This window comes from Megascapheus bottae, chromosome 4, assembly GCF_031878675.1.
Source record: "Megascapheus bottae isolate mThoBot1 chromosome 4, mThoBot2.hap1, whole genome shotgun sequence".
Lineage (NCBI taxonomy): Eukaryota > Metazoa > Chordata > Mammalia > Rodentia > Geomyidae > Megascapheus > Megascapheus bottae.
Genome location: NC_143512.1, coordinates 50,310,987 through 50,332,407, shown reverse-complemented (window position 1 = coordinate 50,332,407; position 21,421 = coordinate 50,310,987). Strand labels below are relative to the sequence as shown.

Below are 21,421 nucleotides of genomic sequence, written 5' to 3'. Positions count from 1 at the left end.
CTTTTCTAGAGGTTAATTGGAGATAAGAGGCTCAGGTCCTTTTGTGCCCAGGGTGACTTTGAATCTTGATCCTCAGATCACTGCCTCTTGAGTAGCTAGGATTACAGACGAGAGCCACCACGCCCAGCTAGAGTGCTGTTTTTATATTGTGTTTATAACCTTGTTCTTATTTCCACTCTCCAGAGCTGTAATATGATTTTTGTTTTATTCTGAGTTTCATAAAATGTGAAAAATTAAAAAATAAATATTAGTACTTGCTCTCCGTTTCTTGGAAAAATTATAGTTTCAGTGCCAGTTAATAATTAACTGGCATATGTATCACAGACACACACATGGATAACAAATTCCTGTAAAGGGCCGGGAGTTTGGCCTCGTGGTAAGAGTGCCTGCCTAGCATGCATGAAGACCTGGGTTTAATTCCTTGGTACCACATACATAGAAAATGCTGGAAGTGGTGCTGTGACTCAGTGGTAGACCTCCAGCCTTGAGAAAGCCCAAGGACAGTGCCTCAGGCCCTGAGTTCAAGCCCAGGACTAGCAATAAATAAATAAATAAATAAATAAATAAATAAATAAATAAATAAATACACAAACAAATAAAAAAGAAATTCCTAGAAAATGTTAATGTAATCTACAGAATCTACAGGATAATGTAATGTGAAAAACTTAGATTTTTAGATTATTATCTTTAAGTTGGGTATGGTTTTAGTACTTGAGATTCCTATCTTTATGTAATCATTTTACACAATTTAAGCTTTCATGTGTTAAGTATATAGACTCTGCAGACTTTGTCAGTGTTTGATGTTCATAGATCACTTTACAAACTTACTTATCTGCTTTTGAGCACTGAGGCTCAAACCACTTTGTAGATTTGTTAGACAAGCACCCTGCTACTGAGTTAAACTACATCACTAGTTCTAAACATACTTAGCTCTAATGAGTTTTGCACCAATTTCAGTGTACAGTGCTGTTTTATGTAGAACTGAATTTTCAGTTACTGGAATGTTAAATTTTTTTACCTTTTTATTTTATAAATTTACCTAGAAGTGTAAGTTTAGAATTAATAAGACTCCTAACAATTGTGTTACAAATGAAATGTGAAGACCAGCATCATTAATTTTTTTTAGCAAGTGAACTGAATGTTCTTCTATAAATCAAAAGGAAATAGTGTTAATTTTTTTTTTTTTTGCCAGTTCTGGGCTTGAGTGCAGGGCTTGAACCCTGTCTTTGTGCTCTTTCAGGGCAAGAGCTCTACCACTTGAGTCACAGCACCAGTTCTGGCCTTTTCTATGTATATGGTATCTAGGAATTGAACTTGGGTCTTTGTGCATGCTAGGCAAGCACTCTACCACTAGGCCAAACTCCGGGCCCTAAATTTGTTTTTGTTTTTTTGACTGGTCTTGGGGCTGGGTGCTGCCCCTAAGCTTTTATTGTTCTCAAGAATCTAGCTTTACCACGTTAGCCATAGCTCTACTGCAAACAGTACTCCTCTTCTTCACTCCCTTCTATTTTATCCTTATTAAAGTTTTGTCTGTTTGACCTTTATAATAACTACCCTATTATGCTTAACTTTTATGCATTTAGGAAGCTTACATTTTGGGGGCTACTCATTCTACATGTTTATTCTTAGTGCTGCTAACTTTTTCCTATGCTTTTTGTTCTGTACCTTATTATTCCCGCCCCCCCCCTCCCCGCCCCCAGTCCTGGGGCTTGAACTCAGGGCCTGAATTCTGTCCTAGGGCTTTCTCAAGACTTGCTCTCTACCACTTGAGTCACAGCACCACTTCTGGCTTTTTCTATATATGTGATACTGAGGAATTGAATCCAGGTCTTCATGCATGCTAGGCAAGCACTATACCCCCAGGCCAAACTCCTGGCCCCATAGATTTGTTTTCTAACATACTTTTTAGCAATCTGCTTAATGAAGTATTTCTCAACACCTTCTCATTTGGTGGTGGGGGCTACACCTTTATTGGGGCCAGGACTTGGGCTGGGCACTGTCCTGAGCTTTTGAGCAAAAAACTTACACTCTTAACAAGCCACATCTCCACTTTCAGCTTTTTTCTAATTAATTGGAGATAAGAGTCTTACTGACTCTTGCTTCCCAGGCTGGCACTGAAATATGATTCTCAGATCTCAGCATCCTGGGTAGCTAGGATTGTAGGTATGAGTAACTGGTACCCAACTCCCACATTTTTGGTTCTTTTTTTTTGGTTTGTTTGTTTTGTTTTATTTGGTCTGAACTCTGAGCATTGTCTCTGAGCTCTTCAGCTCAAGGCTCCCTACCCTACTTCTTAAGCCACATCACCACTTTAAATTTTAATTCTAACAGTGGAATTTTACCACTATTTTTGAGAAATAATCCAGGTTATAATATTTTGGCATTCTCTTTTTGTATGCAGTCCCTCAACTCAGATTGTCCTTCAGATTTAACTTTTGTTCTCTCTCTCTTTTTTTTCCCCCTAAGTATATTATCCACATTCAAGGTTATGTTGTTTTTTTACTTATTTAAAAGGTCTAAAAATAAGCCAGCATGGTGGCTCACACCTGTAATCCTAGTTACTCAGGAGGCTGAGATCTGAGGATTGAGGTTCAAAGCCATCCCAGGCACTAAAGCATCTGAGACTCTTATCTCCAATTAACCTCTAGAAAACAGAAAGTGGGGCTTGGCTCAAGAGTAGGGTGGTAGCTTTGAGCAGAAGAGCTCAAGGACAACACCCCAGGCTGAGTTCAAGCCCCATGACCCACAAAAATAAATAATAAAATAAAAGATTTAAAGATAATATTTTTACAGGTTTTAAACTTTTGATTTTTCTTTATTGTTAGTATCATGCATTTGATTGTATTTCTGCTGAAATAATTTACTTTTGGCTTTGATGTCTTCATTTTTATTATGACCATTCTTTTTTCTAGAATTATTTGAAATTAATATTTAAATAACTTAAGTACTTTAGAGATTATTTTTAAAATTTTTCCTTTTGTCTTATGTGTAAGTTTATCTGTTTTGGGAGAGGGTAAGAAGAAGCACAAGAAGCCCAGAAATAGTGGGACAAGCAGTGAGCAAATAGTATAGTCATACTCACTAGACACAGTGTTGAAAATTAACTGTACAACTTGTGGGTAAATGGGTTTGGAAGGGGAAAACTGACACTGTTAGAAAAACAAATGTACTTATTATCTGATTTAGGTAACTGTAATCCTTCCATACAAATAACAAAAAAGTGTATAGTTAATAAGGTCTATTATATTATTGGGTATTACTATCCTTAATTGCTTAACAAATATTTATATAACAACCACATTTTATTTTGAAGGTTTACTGCTAGGCCATTAGTGGAAACTATATTTGAAAGAGGAATGGCTACGTGCTTTGCCTATGGGCAGACTGGAAGTGGAAAAACCCATGTAAGTAATTATGTCCTGGTATCCGGGTGTGGTGTGCCAACTTCTTTTCCTATGAAATTCTGAGATGTACATTCTTAAGATCTACTTTTACATAATGTCTTTTTCTCTCCCCCAAACATAGACTATGGGTGGTGACTTTTCAGGAAAGAACCAGGATTGTTCTAAGGGAATTTATGCATTAGCAGGTAAAAGTCCTTTACCGTGTAATTTTTAGTATTGTTGGGTTAATAGGGTGATTTTGAAATAAAGCTGTCTCCTGCCAGGAATTTAGCCTAGTGGTAGAGTGCTTGCCTAGCATGCATTAAGACCCGGATTTGATTCCTTGGTACCACATGCATAGAAAAAAGCCAGAAATGGTGCTGTGGCTCAAGTGGTAAAGCTCTGGCCTTGAGAAAGCCCAAGGACAGCCCCCAGGCCCTGAGTTCATGGCCCAGGACTGGCAAAAAAAACAAATGCTGTCTGGCTATATATATAATATATCCAACTTGTATATTATTAGATTGTTTAAAAAACTGTAAAGTTAACTTTTGGTAACAAATTTTTATTTTCCTTGTATGATAGTATTATTAAGACAATATAACTTATTGATGGCTACATTGTAAAAAGCTTCTGTGTTTTGTGCCTGTAATCCTAACTACTCAGAAGGCTGAGAACTGAGGATCACAGTTTGAAGTCAAATTTAAGCTCCAAGACCAGGAAAACAAAAACAAAAACAAACAAACAAAAAACAACTGTGGGGCATGGCCCAAGTGTTGACTGAGTTCAAATCCCAGTGCCATCCAAAACATTTTTTTTTCCTTTTTGTCAGTTATGGGGCTTGAACTCATGGTCTGAGTGCTGTCTGTAAGCTTCTGTTGTTCATGGCCAGTGCCCTATCACTTTGAGATGGTGGTGAATTGTAGATTAGGAGTGTTATCGGTTTTTCCGTCCGGGTTGTCTTTGAACTGAGACTCTTAGATCTCAGCCTCCTCCTTAGCTAGGATTATAGCCGTGAGCCACTGGTACCGGGCCCCACATTTTTTCATCATAAAAATAATTAAAGCCTATTTGGTATGGAATGATTTTATTCTGACCACTTATGTTATTTGTAAGAATAAGTGATAGGATCCTTTTTTTGGATATAAAACAGTAGTTTCTGTTGCAGCGTGTTTTTGTTTTTTGATAAAATTAATAGTAGTTTGTTTTAGAATTAATGTTATCATTCTAGGTAAAAATTAGCTGATTCCCATAAAACTAGAAAAATTAAACTATTTATAAACATTTGTTGCATTTTAACAGTTTTTTTTTTTTTGGTATGAATTTTTGATAGCTCGAGATGTCTTTTTAATGATAAAGAAGCCAAATTATAAGAAACTAGAACTTCAAGTATATGCAACTTTCTTTGAAATCTATAGTGGAAAGGTATGTGGATATAACTTTTTTTTTTTTTTTTTTAACGCGTGGCTGGGCATGGTTGTATGTTCCTATAATGGTTGCTACTCAGGAGGTAGAAACAGAAGGATCAGGATTCTTACACTAGCTTAAGGAAAACCATCAGAAAGAGCCTGTCTCAAAATAAGACAGGCATAATGGCATATATCTATAATTTTAATTATTCAGAAGGCTAAAGTAGATCACAGTGTGAGGCTACTTTGGCTAGAAGAGCTAAGAACATAGATTAAGTGGTAGCACACTTAACAAGCATGAAGCTCTTCCCCCAAGAGGGGAGGGATGTCAAAATATACACAAATTTTAAACATTTTCAAGTGTACAGTTGAGCAGCATGAATACATTCCTATTGCTTTCAATTTTCACTACGATACATTTTATTTATTTAAAAAAATTATTGTCGCGGTGATGTACAGAGAAGGGGTTACAGTTCATTAGGTAGTGGGTACATTACTACTTTAACATTGATACTGCTTCCCATGTTTTTCTCCCACTTTCCCTTCCTCTACCCCTCCCACTCATCTTGTTTTTCCCTTTTTCAAATAAACAAATCTATACAATATACCAAGTACCAAAGTCAGATACAGTAACAACATGACATAAACCATAAGGGGAAAAGAAGAAGAAAAGAAATAGCTTTATATAGTACCTCTAGAACAGCAATCGTAAAGATAAACCTTTTATTCCATATCCTGGAGTTCATTTCATTTAGCCTGTTTGTATATGGCCATATGTACATAGCTTTTGAGTTTTTATGATCTTCTGCCAGAAGAATCCTAGATGTATACTAATTGTTTCAAATGAGGGAAACCATGGAGACTATGTTTCTTTGGGTCTGGCTTACTTCACTTAATATGATTTTTTTTTCCAAGTCTTTGCATTTCTTTATGAATGGGGTGATGTTATTCTTTCTAATGGCAGCATAGAATTCCATGATTCACACACACACACACACACACACACACACACACACACACCTCTGCCCCACATCTTCATGATGGGTCTGGCTTACTTCACTTAATATGATTTTTTTTCCAAGTCTTTGCATTTCTTTATGAATGGGGTGATGTTATTCTTTCTAATGGCAGCATAGAATTCCATGATTCACACACACACACACACACCTGCCCCACGTCTTCATGATGGGACATCTGGGTTGGTTCTATATCTTAGCTATGATGAATACCCAAACTAAACCAAGAAAATCTAAACCAACTGAACACACCCATTTTGAGTAATGAAATAGAAATGGTGATCAAAGGCCTTCTACCCAATAAAAGCCCAGGACCTGATGAATTCACAGCCGAATTCTATAAAGCCTTCAAAGCACAACTCACATCAATTTTTCTCAAGCTCTTCAATGAAATTGAAGCTGAAAGCTGTTTACCAAACTAATTCTATGAAGTCAGCATAACCCTTATCCCAAAACCAGATGGACTCATCAAAGAAGAGAACTATAGATCCATTCTTTTGTTGAACATTTTATATTTATTTGTAGTACTTAGAGTTTACTTTTGTCATGAGGTTTAAAAAATACCATTTGGCAGTCTGGACAGGAAAAGTGTGTAAGACTCTTATCTCCTGTAAACTGCTCAGAAAAAAACTGAAAGTGGTGCTTCAGCTCAGGTGGTAGAGTGCTAGCATTGAGCACAAAGAAGCAGCATTGAGGGACAGCAGCCAGAGTTCAAGCTCCTGGACTTGCCAAAAAAAAAGTAAATATCATTTGAAACGTTTTTTTTGTCTGTTGTGGGACTTGAACTCTGGGCCTGAGTGCTATCCCTGAGCTCTTCAGCTCAAGGTTGTTGCTCTGTCACATGAGACATAGCACCACTTCCAATTTTCTGGTGGTTAATTGGAGATAAGAGTCTGACAGACTTTAGTGCCCAGGCTAGCTTTGAACCGAGATCCTTAGATCTCAGCCTCCCGAGTAGGATTTACAGGTGTGAGCCACCAGCGCCCAGCTTGAAGCTCTTAATGGTCTAACATTATTCTAATATTGACCAGTCATTTTCATCTCCAACAATTTTCGGACTCTTACTCATTTTTGTACAACAGATTTTTTTCTTAACCTAGTTCTAATTTCAATATGGTTTTTCATAGGTATTTGACTTGCTAAATAGGAAAACAAAATTAAGAGTACTAGAAGATGGAAAACAGCAGGTTCAAGTGGTGGGATTACAAGAACGGGAGGTCAAATGTGTGGAAGATGTCCTGAAACTTATTGACATAGGCAACAGTTGCAGGTAAATCCCAAGAGAGGGAAATTGTGGGTACTACATAAAAATGAAGCTGTAGTTTTTCTCCATGTATTTTGAAGTAAACATTGTTCAGCCAGCTGCTGGCAACTCAAGCCTGTAATTTAGCTACTCAGGAATCTCAAATGTGAAAATCACTGTTCAAAGCCAGCATTGGCAAGAAAGTTTGTGAAACTCTTATCAGAGAAAAGCTTAAATAAAGCTGTGGCTCAAGTGGTAGCGTTCTCACCTTGAGCACAAAAGCTCTGAAGCCAGAGCCCAGGCCCTCAAGATTTGCACACACATATAAACAAAATCATTGTTCCTAACATCATTTGTTACTTTGTGATTTGAGTGATGCCTATTAATACCACACTGTGATTGTATTGAAAGAATACGAGAGTATATGAATTTCCTTATCCTTAAGAGTTAAATTAAGAGTGTCTCTTCTGAATTTAAATCATTAAAACTAGTTAAATAGATTTTTTGTTTTTGTTGCTTTTTGAATGAAGGTACCATGGTTAATATGATAGAATCATAGAATTCATATGTATCAGGATGTCTTTAATCACTTTGTAGAACATCTGGTCAAACATCTGCAAATGCACATTCATCTCGGAGCCATGCAGTGTTTCAAATTATTCTCAGAAGGAAAGGAAAACTGCATGGCAAGTTTTCTCTCATTGATTTGGCTGGAAATGAAAGAGGAGCTGATACTTCCAGTGCAGATCGGCAAACTAGGCTTGAAGGTGCTGAAATTAATAAAAGCCTTTTAGCACTCAAGGTAAATAAACTGTGAAATTTAATTATGAACGGTATTTTACTGTTGACCTTAACTTTAATTGTAAAATTCTGTTTAATTTTAAAACTGCTTTTAACCTACTAAACAAAGAGGGATTTTCAAAGTCTTGTTGTTATATTTGACTTTATAGCTTTTGTTCATTGTACCTAGAATTTTTCCTTATATACATCATTCATTCTTCCTAGATGGGGTAAAGGATAGGCAAATTTGCAGGCCTCTTCTGAAGCTGCCTAGATAGATTGTAAGAACTGTAATCAGTTGTGATTTCTTCAGGAAGACAGCCACAAAATTGAACTACTAAGTAATGTCTTAAAAAGAAGTATGGAATGTCTTTCAAACGTTTGGCCAGTTTACTTTGTCTTTTCCTTTACTTAGAAGTGTAGAGGGGTGTAAGGATTACAATAGAAGATGCATATTTTTTTCTTTCAGAATGCCACTTTAAAATTTAACTTTTACAGTGTTTCTATTGCCTGTCACTTTTGAACATTTCTCATAGTTTTCAGTTATATTTTTTGGAATAATGAGAAAGCCTAATCTATAATACCTTAATTTCTTAATTTTCAGGAGTGCATCAGAGCCTTAGGTAGAAATAAACCTCATACCCCTTTCCGAGCAAGTAAACTCACTCAGGTGTTAAGAGATTCATTCATAGGTGAAAACTCTCGTACCTGCATGGTAAGTACCTTTTTGTTTTTCTTAGTTTCTTTAATGCTGAAGGTATTATTGTTCAGTATCTGGAAGATTTAAACCTATATTAATTTCAGTCATTTCAATCCTTTTATTGTGAGACATAAGGATATCTAAGATGATACTGTTCCTGCCAAACAGATAGAAGTGATTATATTGCAGCTGTAATGCATTGGATTGATTCCACTGTCTGAGAGATTTTGTGTGTGTGTATGTTCATATGTGGAAAATGAATACATTGTGGAGACTTTGAATTCTGTTTTTTATCCTGGAGATTTGTTTTGGTTAGTCTTCTTTAGCAGACATTAACTACAAACTCTTTGTTTCCATGGTATGTGAGCAGCAAATGAAAATGTAAAACTTAGGTACTCAGGAGGCTGAGATCAGAGGATCAAAGTTTGAAGTCAGCCGGGGCAAGAAAGTCCTTGAGACTCTTGTTCAGTTAACTATCAGAAAGCCAGAAGTGGCGATGTGGCTCAAATGGAAAAAGAAATCTAAGAGCATTGTAGGCTTGAGTTTAAGCTCCAATGCCAGCACCAATGAATGAATGAATGAATAAGTAAATAAATGTAATTTCTTTTAGGTTTAGCTATATTGCTTAATAGTATTGTATTGTGTACAAAGCACAGGACTAGAAAAATAAATAAATAAACAAAAATAAGGTAAGGTAAGACTATTCAGGGGTGTTCCCGGAATTGCCAGTCTTTGAATAGTTTGCTGGTTGCCTTCAGAGAGTTGTTTATATTTTATAGGTTTGATTTTATAGGTTTGATTTTATAGGTTGATTAGGGATCAGATATTACTAGTAAATATTTTAAATAACCTTTGTAAGGTAAAAGCTAATGGTATAATTAGTTACATTTATTTTCTTGCTTTCTTGTGGTATTTTAACTTCGGTTTTCTTTTTCCTCTTAGATTGCTACAATCTCGCCAGGAATGGCATCCTGTGAAAATACACTGAACACATTAAGATATGCAAATAGGTATGAAAGTTATTTCTTGGATTTGAAATTTGAATCTAATATATTAGAACAATAATTACCATGATTTAATATCTAATAGGGAAATTTGACACTGAAGTTCTCGCCTGTAATTTTAGCATTGGAGAAGCTTGGGCAACAGAATTTCAAGTTTCAGGCCAGCTTGAGGGACATAGAGAACTAAATTAAAAACAAAACTTCTTCCCTTCTTGAATACTTGTTTGTTAAATATGTCATTTGAAATATGATGTAAAAATCAATGTATTAATTCTTTAATAAAAAGAAAAAAAACAAAACTTCTAGGTGTTAGTTGCTAATGTGTCTAATCTTAGTTATACAGAAGGCTGATGACATGTAGAGGATGGTAGTTCTAAGCAAGCCAGGCAGAAAAATCTTGACATTCCATCTGTAATTAACTGGCAAAAAGCTGATTAGGAGATATAGTTTAAGTGGTAGGGCAGCAAGCAAAGCAACCTGACAAGAACTAGAAGTTCTGAGTTCAAACCCTAGTACTGGTAAAAAGAAAGTGAAACAAGCAAAACAAACTTGATAGGATAAACTATTTCACATTTTTGAATTTTCAAAATAAAATTTTACATGTTACTTAGCATTTAGACTTTTATAAAGTGGTAAAAATAAGTGGAAATGTTTTGTATAATTGGAGAAGAGCCTGATATTTTTATGTACCTTTATTTCTTAGAACATGATTACATTTTTACAAATTAGAAGGTTAATATAGTTTACTTACATATATTTGTATAATTACATTTGAGGTATGCTAATTCTTAAATTAAGACTCAAAGGGACTTGGCACTGGTGGCTCACATTTGGTATCCTACCTACTCAGGAGCCTGAGATCTTAGGATTGTGGTTCAAAGCTTAAATAAACATCAGAAAACCAGCAGTGGTACTGTGACACAAAGTGGTAGAGTGGTAGCCTTGAGCAGAAGAAGACCTGAGGGATAGCTCCTGGACTCTGAATTCAAACTTCAGAACCAACAACAACAACAACAACAAAAGACTAAAAGGGGTTGGGAATAAGGTTCAAGTGGTAAATCTTCAGAGTTAAATTCTAGTACTGCCAAAGAAAAGATTATGATATATGTGAAAATAAAGGAACTAATCTGTATTTTTCAAAATGGCTCTTAATTTCGCAAATTCTTGATATTTAGTGCTACATATAGGAAATTTAGAGATTGAGAAAGAAATACGTTTTTTTTTCTGGTCTATGTGGATGTCAGTGCTTCCAGTTTTGGTAAGCAGATGAATCATTATTGATATGATTAAAGCAGTTTATTCCTGTAGTAATGAATAGTTTCAAATGCCCATGGAGTTTCGGGTTGATACAGGCACATTTATTCCATATATTTTATTTTCCCACTGTTGCTGTTTGAATGAATTTATATAGATTTAAACTTCCATTATGGCATGTTAGGTTCATAATTTTAGAATGATCTGCAACCTCTTTCTAGTGTGGAGAATGCCTTTGCTTCTCCTAAAATATTTGTTTTATTTCTTCACTTTGTTTACAATTTTCATTTTCAAGTTTTTCTTAAAATCTGAAATATATGCACATAAAAAGTATCTAGAAATATTCAAGAATTCTTTAACTCATACTTACAAAGTGAAAAGCTTATTGTCAGGAGATAGAATATTATGAGTCCTGAAAAAAGTTTTCTGTTCCTTCTGTTCTAAATTGTAAATAACTATCCCAGTCTCATTAACTTGTACCCTAAGAGAACTTGATTTAAGTAGAATAATTCTCTCTCTGTCTGTCTCTCTGTCTCTCTGTCTGTCTGTCTGTCTGTCTGTCTGTCTCTCTCTCTCTCTCTGTCTCTCTTCCACCAGTTCTGGGGCTTGAACTCAGAAAAGGCTGGAAGTGGTGTCTTGGCTCTAATGGTAGAGTGCTAGTCTTGAGAAAGCTTAAGGACAGTGCCCAGGCACTTGAGTTCAAGCCCCAGGATTGGCAAAATAATAAAACAAAAATAATTAAAATATATGACTACAGCAGTGGTGTGTGAAATCCTTTTTGAAACGAAACAGTACTAATTAAAAAAACTTGAGCTGTGTATTGCTGTCTTCACAAGAGCATTTCCTTTTCATTTGTTGCTGTTTTGGCACTGCAGAGTAAAGGAGTTTGGAATTAGTCCATCAGACATTCCCTTCTCACAGGGTAGTGGCAATCGCCCTGATCTCTCTCCTTCTTATGAATATGACGACTTTTCTCCTTCAATTACCAGGTCTAGTTCATTCTACATATAATGTTTATTTAATAGTTTCTTTTGAATTGTCCATGATAAAACATTTTATTTTTGTGTGCTGCGCAATTTTATTTTTATTTTCATTTCATTTGGCAGGTGGTGGTTGTATTGCATGATCTACATTTTCATGTCTTATTCATTCCTTTGCTTTAAAATGTTGATTTAGAATTTGAGCTTCATATTTTTAAAGGATGATGTCACTTTCATATATTTGCCACTAAGTGATAAATTGTCTTGCTTAAAATAAAGAACTTAAGCTTTATAATCTTAGAGTTCCTTCTCTACAAGAACATAATAAGAATCCTCTTGATTCAGAGGATAAATAACCTTTTCCAAATGTGTAAAATCAAATATGAGTAAACATTTAAAAAAATAGTAGAAATTAAAATCTTAGTCTTCGTACATTAGAAACAAAAGTTTCCTATTTAGCTATCTTAATATTGAACATTATGACGATCAGAAGTTCGATAAATCAAAGTTTACCAAATTTCCAGATTTTAGCATGACCAATTTGTAGATCTAGATCCTATTTTTAATGTTGTGCCATATAAATGCAATACTGTTTTATTTCTTTTGAATGTATCTGCTTAGTGCTAATTTTTATATGCATACAATTTAACATGAAGTTATTGTAAAATTTCTTAAGTAAATCTTTGATTTAAACAACCAAACATCCCCGTAGTGTTTCTACAGATTTTAGATAAATCTGATCACAAAGGTGACATGATTCATCAGTTTTAGTTTGTGAATTGTTTTTATGTGGATGAAGTTGGGTTTTTTGTGTTTTTCTTAGTGGGTCTTTTTAAATCTTAGATCCTCTTATGTATTTATAGGGTGAAAGAACTGACGGTAGATCCATCTGCTGCTGGTGATGTCCGTCCCATAATGCACCATCCACCAAACCAGATTGATGACTTAGAGACACAGTGGGGTGTAGGGAGCTCCCCTCAAAGGGATGACCTAAAACTTCTTTGTGAACAAAATGTGAGTGATTTAATATAGTTATCACTGACGTAAGTTTTTAAAATCAGTAGCTGAACATAATTATAAACCTTTACCTAAAGCAGGGACAAGGACAATCAGTATATTTTCATGTACTTGCTTTTAACCCAGTGAGGCTAAGGCAGAAAGGTTGTTGGAGTTTAGCAGTTAGAGACAGCATAGGTTTAAAGTTAGCCAGGGGAGAAAAGTTCATGAGACTTATCTCCAATTAATCACTGGAAGGCCAGAAATGGAACTGTGGATCGAAGGGTACATTTCTAGCGTTGAGCAAGAAAGCTCCCAGATAGCTCCCAGATCCAGAATTCAAGCTCTAGGACTAGAATGTAGGCACACACAGCAAACAGTGTGAATAAAAATTAGTGATAGTACGAATTGAACCCTTCAAAACACAGTCTGGTAATTTATTTTAAGGACATCTAAAGCTATTTTTGAATCTCTTTTAAGTAACATTAAGTCCAATGTGGCAGTATCCCAATAGGATCCCAACAGGAATGAGGATCTGGGCAAGATGTTTTTTCAGAACAAAAACATTTGAAGTCTGGTATTGCAATACATACTTCTTTCATGCCATCATAAAGTTATCACATTATGAACTGAACTATGCCTAAGTCAGAGACTTACATATTTGTATGTAAACTAAATTGTTAATGAAACTGGTACTGCTGGGCAATGGAGACATATGCCTGTAATCCTAGCTAATGTAGAGGCTAAGAGTTGAGAATCATTGTTCAAAGCCATTTGGGACAGACAAATCCAATACTCTTTAGGTAGCCAGAAAAAAGGTTAAAAGTGAAGGTATGTGGCTTAAGTGGTAAAGTACCAGCATTGGGCAAAAAAGTATATAAGGCCCCGTACCAAATTACCCATATACATACAATCACAGAAAGGAAATATAAGGAAATATATACAAATCAATTACAATGAAGTATTTCAGTATGTTTGAGACAAATGTATATTTGGCTTATTCCAACAGAGATTGCTTTTTAAGGTAAAGCAATCAGTAAAGCTTAGGCTAACTGAAAATTATTATTATTTGTTAAATAAGGTTATCTCTCAGTAAAGCTTTCTTATTGAGATTTACATTATTTTGATCCATGGAAAGACATTGTGCTTTTTTTCCTTTCATGTGTATTTAATCCTTCACCATTACAGCTTCCTTATTCTTAAGTCATTGTAAATGACACTGAAAAAATCTACTGTAAGAGCTGTAGCTTGTGGGTCCCCAGGTTAAGTCTCCAGAATCAAAACAAACAAAAAGATCATACTTTCATAAAATAAGCTTTTATTACAATTGTATTTTATTGTCATGGTAACATATACGGTGGTTACAGTTACATTCGTCAAGTAGTGAGTACTTTACCCCTTTTCATGTTTTTCTCCCCCTTTCCCTCCCCACACCTCTTAATCATCTTATTTTTCCCCTTCCCTTCCCTATTTCAAAAAAATAAACAAACATATACTATACCAGCTAACAAAGCCAGATAGAGTAACCACATGAGATTAACCATAAGGGGAAAAAAAGAGAAAAGAAATAACATAGTACATTAAGAACAACAATCACAAAGATAAACCTCGTTTCCATATCCTAGAGTTCATTTCGACTGACCTGATCCTATATGGCCGTAGCTTTTGAGCTATTATGATTCTCTGGTAGTAGAATCCTAGATGTGTAGTAATTGTTATGAATGAGGGAAACCATGAAACCTATGTTTCTTTGAGTCTGGCTTACTTCACTTAATATGATTTTTTCCAAGTCTTTCCATTTCCTTATGAACGGGGCATAGAATTCTGTTGTGTATAAGTACCACATCTTCTTAATCCAATCATCTACTTACTGAGGGGCATCTGGGTTGGTTCCATATCTTAGCTATGGTAAATAATGCTGCAGTGAACATCATTGTGCTAGTAGCTTTAATATGCCTTTGCTTATGTAAATACCCTTGTTTAATATGCCCTTGTTTGCATTTAGGTAAATACCCAAGTGTGGGATTGCTGGGTCATAGGGGAGCTCTGTGTTTAGTCTTTTGAGGAACTGCCATAGTGCTTTCCGGAGTGGTTGAACAAGTTTATACTCCCACCAACTGTGTAGTAGCATTTCCTTCTGGCCACATCCCTGCCAGCACCTGTTGTTAGATTTCTTGAAAATGGTCATTCTAACTAGAGTGAGGTAGAATCTCAAAAGTTATTTTGATTTGCATTTCTTTTATGGCCAGAGATGTTGAGCACTTTTTCATGTGTCTAGGCCATTTTTATTTCCTCTTCAGAGAAGTCTCTTAAGTCTTTAGCCTACCATGTAATGGGATGGTTATTTCTTTGAGGATTTGTTTTTGAGATTCAGTTTTTTGAGCTGTAGGTATATTTTAGATATAAGGCCCTTATTTGTTACATGGCTAGGGAAGATCTTCTCCCGCTCTGTGGGCTATTTAACTTGCTAGCTAGCTATGTCCTTTGCCATACAGAAGCTCTGCAGTTTAATGTAGCCCTGTTTGTCCAAACTTTCTTTAATTTGTTGTGTTTCTGGGCCTTTATTAAGAAAGTTTTGACCTGTCCCAGACAGACCTAGTGTAGCTCCTATTCCTTCTTGTAAAGTTTTGAGGGTATTTGTTTTTACCTCAAGGTCTTTGATCCATTTGGAATTAATTCAGGGTGACATATATGGACCCAACTTTAGTGTTCTAACCAATTTTACCTGTTTAACCAATTTTACCTGCACCTAAAATGATAAGTGTTATGTCATATTTTTTTAAACTTTCTATTTTAAGGAAGAAGAAGTTTCTCCACAATTGTTTACTTTCCATGAAGCTGTCTCCCAAATGGTAGAAATGGAAGAACAGGTTGTAGAAGATCACAGGGCAGTGTTCCAGGTATGAAATGGCAACGTGGTCTGAAACTTCTGTAACTCTCATTAGACTGTAATACTGGTCTTAGAGTATACTTGTTGACATTTATATGTATATAGCATATTTGTAGAACATATAATAGCATTTTTTTTACCCTGTAGGACATTTGCTTAGTAGGATGACCAGTGTCTTCAAACATCTTTCCACCATATGAAAAGATCTGTTTATTAACCTTTCTGTCTCCTTTTTTTGGCCAGCTGTCCAATTTTAGAGAAAAGTAACATGGTAAGATGAGGACAAAGTCTTGTCTATAATCTGATCTCTTCTACTTTTAAAGTTATCAGTGTTTATGATGATTACACCTTGATAACTTTAATCCTAATCTATTTTCCAAAAAGAAAACAAAACCTCCAAACACTGTAATTGCTACTGTTTTTTTTTGGTTGGTGGTATGGCTTGAACTTTGGGCCTAGATGCTGTTCCCGGGCTCTTCAGCTCAAGGTTTTAATGCTCTACCACATTGAGCCTCAGCAGCACTTCCCCATTTTCTGATGGTTAATTAGACATAAGAGTCTCATGAACTTCCATGCTTGGGCTGGCTTTGAACCACAATCCTCAGATCTCAACCTCTGAGTAGCTAGGATTACAGGAATAAGCCAAATGTCCACTTCTTTATTATTATTATTTTTGTAGGTCATGGGGCTTGAACTCGGCTTGGGCCCTGGGCGCTGTCCCTGAGCTCTTCAGCTCAAGGCTACCTCCGTACCCTTGAGGCAAGCCCTACTTTCTGTTTTCTAGAGGAGATAAGAGTCTCAGGTCCTTTTGTGCCCAGGTTGGCTTTGAACCTTGATCCTGAGATCTCAGCCTCCTGAGTAGCTAGGATTACAGGTGTGAGCCACCACACCCAGCAATTTCCACTTGTTAATACCTATGCTGATTAAACTCCACAATGAATTTGAGAGGAGACAAAACCATATTTAAACTGAAGCATAATCAATTGGATATGATATATTAATCCAAACAAGTGGCTTTTAAAGTCTAGGCTACCATAGTTCCTATCAAATGTTTAGTGACTTTATTATACTCATTCTTACCCTATTCTAAAGTCAGCTGTTGAGATTTTGACAGTTTGCTTAATGTTTATTTGTTGATTCATTCCCTCTACAAAATCCTCACTGAAGGTAGAATAAGAAAAATGATGCCATCTCTTCTTGTTCATCGTGTTTGAACTTAAGGAACAGTTTTATAATTTTGCTATCTGTAAAGATGTTCTATGTTTATTAATATTTTAGAGAATATTTCAGATGTTTCATTACATTGAACAGAATTGGTAAACTGGCATGGTATGTTTTACAAAGAGCTATACAGGATGACTGAATTTTTTTTTTTTTTTTAGGAATCTATTCGCTGGTTAGAGGATGAAAAAGCCCTTCTAGAGATGACTGAAGAAGTAGACTATGATGTGGATTCATATGCTACACAACTTGAAGCTATTCTTGAGCAAAAAATAGACATTTTGACTGAACTGCGGGGTAATTGTTTTCATTTTAGTGTTTGGTACAAATCTGCCTCCCCATGATGTATATTTAGTGGGAAATTTCTATTATTGCAAGAGGATTCTTAACATTAATTGCAATTCTCTCGTTACTTTTCTTTCATCTAGAAAATATATTCTAAGATTTTTTTCTTGATTATATCATTTAGCTTTGATTTTTCTTGTATTTCTTAGAGTCTATGAATGTTGAGCTAATTTATAACTGAAGAAATTAGTATCTACATTTTGCATTTTTCAGTGTAAGAATTTAACTGTCCAGATAATTAAGTTTTAAAACTGTCTTTTAAAATGCACTTGCTGGGGCCGGGAGTTTGGCCTAGTGGTTAAAAAGTGTTTGCCTAGCATGCATGAAGACCTGGGTTCAATTCCTCGGTACCATATACATAGAAAAAAGCTGGAAGTGGTGCTGAGGCTCAAGTGGTGGAGCTCTAGCCTTGAGAAAGTCCAAGGACAGTGCTCAGGCCCTGAGCTCAAGCCCACGACTGGCAAAAAAAAAAATAAATAAATAAAATGCACTTGCTTAAAAAAGATAGCAAAGGAATGGGGAATAGAATTTTCTTAGCACCGAGAGAAGAAATACCTGTCTTGTAGTTTAATTAAGGACAATGTCCTTTTTTAGGTACAACTATATTATGGCTCAGACTAAGTTGCCAACATAGGTATATAGTGTGTGTGTGTAAAAATTTGCCTATCCTAGAAAAATTCATACTAAATCTCAACACTGTATAAAGTGCCTGACAGAACCCAGTGGAAACACCTAGAAAAGTCGGCTTCTCTTATAATACAACTTAACTATTGTAAAAGTTAAGCATTGTTCTTAGATTCAAAATGAACAAAGGAAATAATAGTGAGTTACTGTTATAAAAATACTAATTTTGATAGAATTAGTAGTTTTATACTACACTGCATCTAAATAAAAACTTGCTTTTCTTTTTTTTCCAAGATAAAGTGAAATCTTTCCGGGCAGCACTACAAGAAGAAGAACAAGCTAGCAAGCAAATAAACCCGAAGAGACCCCGTGCCCTTTAAATTGGAATTTGCTGCTAGAGAACCCAGATCCCTTGCAAATGTTACATACCGTGGTTCAGCTGTAAGGGCCATTTGAGAATCTGAAATTTCAAGTGTCTGTGGCAGATGTATTGTCTTTTACCTGAATGACATTTCAATTTTGTGAAACTTTTTTTTCCCCTATCTACAAAATGCTTCTAGTCCAGGAGAAACAACCAAGAATTGGGATTAGTGAAGGATTTTGTTTCATTTACCCAGATAGTGATTTACTTTTGGAGATTTTACCAACTTTATTTTCTATTTGATGAAATAAGTTTGTGGATGATCCAGAGGTGGAGAGTAGAGAGAAGACACAGCATTTCCTATTAACTCAGTTCAATTTCGTAGGGAGACTGAACAGTTTTAAGTACTTTGAGTGCATGCATACCTCATCTGTGATTGTATATACCTTACCTAATTCCTAGAGACAGCTGTGCTCACTTCTTGCTCTGTGCCTTGAACAAGGCTATTGACCCTAAGTTTCTTAAACACAGCCAAGATAAACTACATTCCTCATTTGTCATTGTAAATTACCTTTATTGTGTGTACATTTTTACTGTATTTGAGACTTTTCTGTGTGTGACTAGTTAATTTTGCAGATGTGCCATATCATTGAACGGAACTAAAGTCTGTGACAGTGGACATAGCTGCTGAACCATTCCATCTTATATGTAAAGAAATCTGGAATTATGATTTTTTAAAACCATAATAACGTGATCATAATTTTCTTAGCATTTTCTTTGTAAAGAACTAAAATACTAGTTGGTGTATAATAAAAAGTAATGAAATTCTGAGAAGAGTTTTATCTTAGGATAATACATATATATGCAGTGTGCTAGTGTGATATTAAAAAGACTAATAGTGCAATTTGATCTTTACCAATGCCATTATTTAAGTTGAAGTGTTCATTAGCACCCCAAATTTATCTATTTAATGTGCTGTTAAAAGGAAATTGGCTTCTGATGCATGAACATGTAAATGTACATTGAAAGTAGAAGTTAGTTAAAACCAAATATAGACAGACGGTATATAACTCCTTTGATAAAGAAGAGTTGATGTTGCCTTGAAAGGCGGGTCTCATCCAGATTCCATCCGGTACCTAATGTGTGACGTTTCACCATTATTTGTGACAGTAACTGCATTCTTACCAGTAGACTAGTAGGCTACTCTTTAAATGGTAGCACTTATTTTTACAAATTGCTGAGGAAGAAAACTGGCCATTCTTCATGTAAATATTTGTGTTTAAAGATTTAATATATCTCTCTACGAGTTTTCCTTGGTTCCCATGACACAATCCAGGAGTAGATTAACAGTCTCCCAAGGATATCTTGTTTTGACTTATTCTAAGGAACTACTAGCTCTTTCATAGACCAAAGGGAAACTATGAATAGAGAGTCACATGAGCCAGATTCTCTACTTCACTGGTGAACTCAAAAGTAGCTGTGAGAATTCTTAATACCATGGTGGAAAGCTCTGTGTACATGAAATCTAAAACAAATGTAGATTTTTCATAATGATTATTAATAAAATCTATGGACTGAGTTTACATAATATACTTCAATACAGTCACATTTATTTCGGAAGGAACTCAGGTTTCTTGTAGTCAAGACATTCTGTGTTTATTGCAAAAACAAGAATGGGAAACTTTCTGTGCTGCATTAAAAGTGAGATTGGTCTTCAGAGGGTACTAGACTTGTGAAAAATGCTCATTTTAAGCACAACAGATTAACTTTATTTGTATTGGATGGGCATTATCTTTGGAAGGTGTTTTTATAGATATGCATGCTGCCTTAATACTATGATGGTGATCAATAGACTAGTTATTTCAAAAATTTGTAACAGACAAAATTTTGAGAGGTAGTATAATACAGTCCTTCAGCTTTATAGGTGGAAAACTAGCCAGAAAAGGAACTAAACTTAATATATTTAGGGGAAAGGAAAACAACCTTAGAAAGTAGAATTGGATCTTAAACTAATCCGATAAGAATCAGTTAATTAATGGATAAAACACTTTCTCAGTACTTTCTCAGTTTTGAAAGCTGATGAAGAAAACACATTAATACCTGGGTGTGTGGCCTAGTGGTAGAGTGCTTGTCTAGCATGCAAGAAGCCCTGGATTCAATTTCTTGGTACCCCATACACAGAAAAAGCCAAAAGTAGAGCTGTGGCTCAAGTAGTAGAGTGCTAGCCTTGAGAAAGCTCAAAGACCCCGTGTTCAAGACACAGGATTGGCTAACAAGAACAACAAAAATATTAATTATATAGTAGCATTTACTATAAGTTGGGAGCCACATTTCAAAATCAAAAGAATATGCCTTTACTAAAATAATCAGAAATACCCCTATATTAAGCTTTAGGTATAAAGTCACGTGAAGATACCAATGAAGCTATTTAAATTATTTCTTCCATAAAGGAAATAGCACATTTTGGACTTAGTAGCATATTTATTTAAATGTAGCAGCTAATAAAACTTGACACTATATATACTAGAAATTTTAATTATCTAGAAGTCATAATACCAGAGCACTCCAGTTCTGCAAAATTGCTGAAAGCAGAGATTTAAACTCAATTGACTTGTAAAAACCCTTTGAAACTTTTCTGCTTAGCATATGACTGTCTCCCTAAGAAAGAGCACATACTGTCATTAGTCAACTTCTTTCAAGTTGCGTGTCCTCACTTTATGTAATTGGCATGGTTTGCCACTGCGAGATGGCAGTGGATTAGGTTTTTCCAGAGCCCTGAAACAGGTTGAGCTCTAACAAGAGGTAAGCGATCAAGAAATTATACTGGATAATCGGGGGAAGGAATGAGAATATTAAAAAAGTTTTATTGTACATGTGAATAGTAAGAAATTACACAGGACTATATGGCTGCTTGAACCTATTTTAACTTAAAGGAATGAGCAGAAGGCCTAAAGAGGGATTCACAGTACAGAAACATAGTAAATAGTACTATCTTTATACAATAACTGTAAGAAACATGAAGGTTGTGCGTATCTGCGGCTATTGAGCTTGAAACTGACATAAGATTGGATGTATAGTATACTCAAAACCTAAAGAAATTGATACTAGAACTGACTGCCTTAAAATATACAAAACAATCAGTGGTACAAGCAGTGATTTTAAATGAAAAACAGTCAAGCTCTTTGCAGTGACATCTTCTCATTGCGCGCGTGTGTGTG

At 35.4% G+C, this 21,421-nt stretch overlaps 1 protein-coding gene across 6 annotated transcripts in view; it reads left to right on the top strand.

Annotated features, from left to right (window-relative positions):
* Kif2a (kinesin family member 2A) overlaps positions 1–21,420 on the top strand; it is a 60,140-nt gene extending 38,720 nt beyond the window's left edge. For 4 of the 6 annotated variants that reach the window (XM_090331887.1, XM_090331886.1, XM_090331888.1 and 1 more), the window contains exons 10-21: positions 3,314–3,404; positions 3,526–3,589; positions 4,714–4,805; positions 6,933–7,075; positions 7,646–7,850; positions 8,433–8,543; positions 9,471–9,538; positions 11,662–11,775; positions 12,630–12,780; positions 15,561–15,662; positions 17,035–17,170; positions 18,137–21,420. In XM_090331887.1, the coding sequence (XP_090188013.1) occupies positions 3,314–3,404; positions 3,526–3,589; positions 4,714–4,805; positions 6,933–7,075; positions 7,646–7,850; positions 8,433–8,543; positions 9,471–9,538; positions 11,662–11,775; positions 12,630–12,780; positions 15,561–15,662; positions 17,035–17,170; positions 18,137–18,222 (1,363 nt within the window). In that variant the 3' untranslated portion in view covers positions 18,223–21,420. The remainder of the gene's footprint in view (positions 1–3,313; positions 3,405–3,525; positions 3,590–4,713; positions 4,806–6,932; positions 7,076–7,645; positions 7,851–8,432; positions 8,544–9,470; positions 9,539–11,661; positions 11,776–12,629; positions 12,781–15,560; positions 15,663–17,034; positions 17,171–18,136) is intronic. The other 2 variants (XM_090331891.1, XM_090331890.1) reach the window with 1 other exon arrangement.
* The last annotated feature ends 1 nt before the right edge of the window (position 21,421 follows it).